Source organism: Glycine max, chromosome 19, assembly GCF_000004515.6.
Source record: "Glycine max cultivar Williams 82 chromosome 19, Glycine_max_v4.0, whole genome shotgun sequence".
In the NCBI taxonomy this organism is placed as follows: Eukaryota; Viridiplantae; Streptophyta; class Magnoliopsida; order Fabales; family Fabaceae; genus Glycine; species Glycine max.
Genome location: NC_038255.2, coordinates 49,397,582 through 49,403,581, shown reverse-complemented (window position 1 = coordinate 49,403,581; position 6,000 = coordinate 49,397,582). Strand labels below are relative to the sequence as shown.

At 34.4% G+C, this 6,000-nt stretch overlaps 1 protein-coding gene across 1 annotated transcript; it reads left to right on the top strand.

Annotated features, from left to right (window-relative positions):
• Window positions 1-1,909: 1,909 nt before the first annotated feature.
• LOC100790231 (cytochrome P450 78A5) lies at window positions 1,910-4,266 on the top strand. The gene is made up of 2 exons (XM_003554632.5): window positions 1,910-2,942; window positions 3,388-4,266. Exons 1-2 carry the CDS (start codon window positions 2,004-2,006, stop codon window positions 3,997-3,999), a joined length of 1,551 nt encoding a protein of 516 aa, XP_003554680.1. The 5' UTR covers window positions 1,910-2,003; the 3' UTR covers window positions 4,000-4,266.
• Window positions 4,267-6,000: the final 1,734 nt, after the last annotated feature.

Below are 6,000 nucleotides of genomic sequence, written 5' to 3'. Positions count from 1 at the left end.
TCTCTCACACACTTTCTTTTCTTTCAACCTCTTCATCTCTCCCACACTTTCTTTTCTTTAGTGCAACAACACTACCAAAAATGTCACAAGATTTCACACTTTTGTTCTTCCCGGAACTCATGGAGTCCACTATCATCACTTTCCAAGTCACCCTCTGCGTCCTTCTCTTTACCCTCTTGTTCACGATGTTCTTCACTCTCGGTGGGCTTACTTGGGCCTGGCCCAGCCCAGAATCATTGTCCCTGGCCTAGTAACGGCCTTGCTCGGGGTCTTCATGGGCTCCACACCTCACTGCACTTTATCCAAATTGGCCCGCACTTACCACGCGGAAAAGCTGATGGCTTTCTCCATTGGTTTAACCTAGTTCGTTATCTCGAGCGAACAAGAAACCGCGAAGGAGATTCTCAACAGCCCCGATTTCGCCGACAGGCCGGTGAAGGAATCTGCTTATGAGTTTCTCTTCCACCGGTATTACGTAGTTCATTTGGCCATAGGCGAATCATATGCCTAAGTAATATCTTAGTGTTAGTTAGTTATTTGGAAGTTAGTTTAGTTGGTTGCATGTTGCAACTAATGATAATTAGTTAGTTAGTTGGAAGTTAGTTTAGTTGGTTGGAAGTTAGTTGCTATATATAACCATTTGTGCAAACGTGTGCAGATTTAGAGGAACAACTTTGAGAATTAATTCTTTCAATACATAGAACTCCATTCACTGCTTCCCTTTTTCTTTTAGCTTTTCTTGCAAGCTTACTTGGTTAGATATGCATTCAACAATGGCAGGCACAAGGTTTATGGTAATAAGCATACGTTGAATTTTTTTTTTCTTTTCTTTCCAATAAACATAATTTTCTTTTTGCTATATATTATGCATATGTTGAAGTTGAAAGGACAATGAAAATCACCAACCAAACGACCAATGAAAAACAGAAAAACAATGAATGAAAATTATAATCATTTGCGTAAGGTGAGTCTGAACCCGATTCATTATAAAAATTAAAAAGGGTATTTATATGGATGCAGCTGCGACTCCATTTCCGAAACCCTAAATTGATTCTCCCAAAGTACCATTATAGGTAAACTTTGTCTTAATTGTCATTAAATTATGGTGTTGTTTTCCCTAATAATGTTAGTGTAAACTCTTCGGCTAAATATTCATTTTCAAATTTCAATTGACATAAACATAAGCTAATTTTTTTTTAAAAAAATAACATAAACTACTATACTTTAATCTTTTTCAACCCTAACCCCAAGGAGTTCGCTAAGTGGAACAAGACACAAAAACTTTTCCTATTTTGTATTAGGGTGTCACTATGTTCTTCTTCTAAATTTAACTTATAAAAAATATTTTTCAACCCTAACTTCAAATTGCAAATTGTTATTGTTTGTGTTCTTACTTACTCATATTTTTTAGCCGAGTTAAAAATAAATATAAATTTCTTTATTAAAAAAATGATAGGAAGTTAGGGACAATTTCTTGGGTATACTCTTTTTTTTTATCACTTTTTACTAATTAAATTTATTCCAATTAACAATTTTATGTATTATATTTTAGTATTATTTAATAAACTTTATTTCTTTTTTCTTTCCAATAAAAAAATTATTTATAATTTTATAGTTTTAAATAAATTAAATAAAATATCCTTTTTTATTGACCTCTTTTCAATATATCGTTAATTATATTTAAAATTCATTTCACTCTCTTGATTTTACAAATTTTTATATAATTTTTTTTATGCAAGCAGTAATGTTTTTTTAAAAGCAAACATTTTCTTAATAATTTAATTATTTTTTTCTTGATTTTTATTTTTTTTATTTGCATATGCATTTCCTTTACTCCGTGTAACCATGGTTAACCAAACTTTAATTTTAACCACACCCCTCACCAACTTTCTATATAAGCAGTAGCTAACTAACTCTTACTCACACCATCCAGTACTCTTCTTTTCAGCACAACCTCTTCATCTCTCCCAGGCTTTCTTTTCTTTGCAACAACACTACCAAAAATGTCACCAGATTTCACACTTTTGTTCTCCCCGGAACTCATGCAGTCCCCTATCATCACTTTCCAAGCCACTTTCTGTGTCCTTCTCTTCACCCTCATGTTCACGCCGTTCTTCACTCCTGGTGGGCTTCCTTGGGCCTGGGCCCGGCCCAGAACCATCATCCCTGGCCCAGTAACTGCCCTGCTCGGGGTCTTCACGGGTTCCACACCTCACAGCGCTTTATCCAAACTGGCCCGCACTTATCACGCGGAAAAGCTCATGGCTTTCTCCATCGGTTTAACCCGGTTCGTTATCTCCAGCGAACCGGAAACCGCAAAGGAGATTCTCGGCAGCCCCGGTTTTGCGGACAGGCCGGTGAAGGAATCCGCCTATGAGCTTCTCTTCCACCGTGCAATGGGTTTCGCACCGTACGGAGAGTACTGGAGAAACCTGAGGAGAATCTCAGCCCTACATCTCTTCTCCCCGAAGAGAATCACCAGCTCTGAGTCCTTCAGGAGCAAGGTTGGGTTAAAAATGGTTGAACAAGTTAAGAAAACCATGAGTGAGAACCAACACGTCGAGGTTAAGAAAATTCTACACTTTAGTTCGTTGAACAATGTGATGATGACGGTGTTTGGTAAGTGTTATGAGTTTTACGAGGGTGAGGGTTTGGAGCTTGAGGGTTTGGTGAGTGAAGGGTATGAGTTGTTGGGTGTTTTTAACTGGAGTGACCATTTTCCGGTTTTGGGGTGGTTGGATTTGCAGGGGGTGAGGAAGAGGTGTAGGTGTTTGGTTGAAAAGGTTAATGTTTTTGTTGGAGGGGTTATTAAGGAGCATAGGGTGAAGAGGGAGAGGGGTGACTGTGTGAAGGATGAAGGAGCTGAGGATTTTGTTGATGTTTTGCTTGATTTGGAGAAGGAAAACAGGCTCAGTGAAGCTGACATGATTGCTGTTCTTTGGGTAAATAAGTTTTTGTTGTCATTTTTAAGTGGTTTTTGTCATGTTAATGGTTTTTTTAAGGATTTGCTTTTTTTCAACATGCATGCAAAAACTTTTTCAGGATAAACCTTATGGAATGTTTTAAGGACAGAAGAAAATATGGAGAATTAATGTTTTGGTTGGAGATAAAAGAAAGAAGAAAAGGCTGATTTTCATAATAGTGAAACTTTTCAGTTTTTTTTTCTTCACTTTTCCTTTTTTATTTCAAACTTTTTCGGTCTTTTTTATGTTTTTTAAAACATGCATTTTGTATTCTTGGTCAGAAGTTAATAATTAAAAGATTTATCGTCTTTTTTTACTTTAAACATAAACATAATTTTTAATTATTTGAACATAATGATATACTACTATTCATTTGTGTTTCTGTTATAGTAACTTTGAAGTGGTTTGTTTTTTTTGTTCTTAGGAAATGATATTCAGGGGAACTGACACGGTAGCAATTCTGCTAGAGTGGATTCTGGCTCGCATGGTTCTCCACCCTGAAATCCAAGCAAAGGCACAGCGCGAAATAGACTTCGTTTGCGGATCCTCCAGGCTCGTATCCGAAGCAGACATTCCGAACCTGCGCTACCTTCAGTGCATAGTAAAAGAAACCCTCCGTGTGCACCCACCAGGCCCGCTACTCTCGTGGGCTCGCCTTGCTGTGCACGACGTTACGGTTGGCGGCAAGCACGTGATTCCCAAGGGCACCACCGCGATGGTGAACATGTGGGCCATAACCCACGACGAGAGGGTGTGGGCCGAGCCCGAGAAGTTTAGGCCCGAGCGGTTTGTGGAAGAGGATGTGAGCATAATGGGGTCTGATTTGAGGTTGGCACCTTTCGGGTCTGGAAGAAGAGTGTGTCCTGGGAAGGCCCTTGGTTTGGCCTCGGTTCATCTTTGGCTCGCTCAGTTGCTTCAAAATTTTCATTGGGTTTCATCTGATGGTGTTTCTGTGGAATTGGATGAGTTTCTCAAGCTTTCTATGGAGATGAAGAAGCCACTGTCTTGCAAGGCTGTGCCTAGGGTTTCTGTTTAGGTTTATGTGTGTTGTTGGGTTGAGGTGGTTTGGTTTGTCTGTTTAGGTTTATGGATGTTCTTCGGTTGAGTTGGTTTGGTTTGTGTTATTTGCTAAGTTTAGTTCAAGAAAAGTAGGGTTTAGAACACCTTTTTATTAATCGCATGTGGTTGTTTTTACTTTTTGGGTTTAATGGTAAGTTTAGGGGTTGTTATTCCGTGTACGGTTTGTAGTACTCGTAAAAGACTAGAAGAGAATGTAAGAGGTTTGTTTTGTGTTAGTTGTTAATTAAGTGTATTTGCAGCAGTTTGATCTTGCCGTTCTATGTTGTTTAATTTCTACCACGATATGTTTGTCTTCATATCTCTTAAAGAAATTAAGAAATTACTAAATTATAGTAATATCTTGGAAATATAAAATTGAAGTAGAGTTGCAAAATTAATAGGAGGATGTAGTAGTATTATTTTAGAACTACAATTCGTTTTTGGATTTGGTTTTATTACATATCACGTTCATATTGTATTAAAATACCAATGCCTTCGCTTATATAAACTTGGGAAAACAATGAACCGGAACAAATTCCAAGTAGCTATATTAATTGTTTTGTGGAATGTGTTGAAATTTTAAGTGTTTCGGTTTGGTGTTCATTGAACTACGGAATGGAGATGTGCGTCCATGCATTAAATATTGTTTGTGATAAATGCTTTTTTGATTGTGAAATTCTAACGTTAAGATTAGATGTCCCCTATATATTCTTTTAGAGACAATTAAACTTTAGGTCACCAAGATATAATTCCCACCACCCCTTAAAGAAAAAGAGTTGCAAATTTCCACGGATCTAAATGCTCTCAAAAAATGAAAAGAAAAATTGTATTGTAAGTAAAGGTTTAATTACCATTTGATTTTTGTAGTTACAAAAACTGTTTTTAATTCATATATTTAAAAATATATCTCTTTTAGCCTTTTTTTAAATAAATATTCTCTTAGTCTCTAACATATTAGTTTTAATCTTTTAATTATACACATTCATTTAAGTCCTTACAATGAGAAACACAGAATTAAACATGATATATATACAGATTAAAAGATGTTATAAAAAAAGGTAGTTTTAATATAATAAAAAAAGTTTTTGTAACTATTGTGACCAAATCACCAAATAAATTTTGTATAAAAAATTACGAAGAGTGTGAAAATGTCAGGGATGTGATCTGAGAAAGGATTATATGAATTTCGTTATATATGAATAATATAGTTTACATGAAAATTTCGTTGAAAAATCATACTGTCTATGTTAGACACGTAAAATAGAATAATTTACATTGATGATTATTAGATAAATTTTTTTATTATTATTATTGGCATTATGTTCTTGTAAATAAAATAACCCTTTAATTAAAAGAAATGCTATCGATTTCATGTAAAAAATATTTGAAAGAAAAATAAAGTACACGGTTACAATGTGTCTTTTTTTTTATTATTACTATCTACTTTAGTATTAAATAATACGAAATGATGTAAAATTCCCTGAATGAAAACGTTATTTTAGTTATATTGAACATTTGAACTTATAAATATTCTTTTATAATTGATTAAATACAAAATCTGATTTTATTTTTCATAAAAAGAATGTGTTTGAAATATGTTAAATCCAAGTAGGCACCAACTATATTGATTATTCTCGTTCAACGATTCTTCGAGTGCAACCTGCACTTAATATAACTCTGCAATGGCCGACATGTGAAACAGTTTATTCTTCTAAATAGTTAAATTATGTTTGTATTAAAAAATTTAAGCATAAAAGTGTTAATAAGCTATTTAATAAAATAATAATAACAAGAGTAACACTAACTAATACAAGACATCCTTAAAAAAATCTAATGACAACAAAAATTATTTCAATTAATAAAAAATAATATTTATACATTATAGGAATGTGTGTTCAATTTCTACAACCGATATGAAGATTTTGTTGACATAATTTTTAAGTATATTTATAAATATTATTTAAGATTTAAGGTGTAT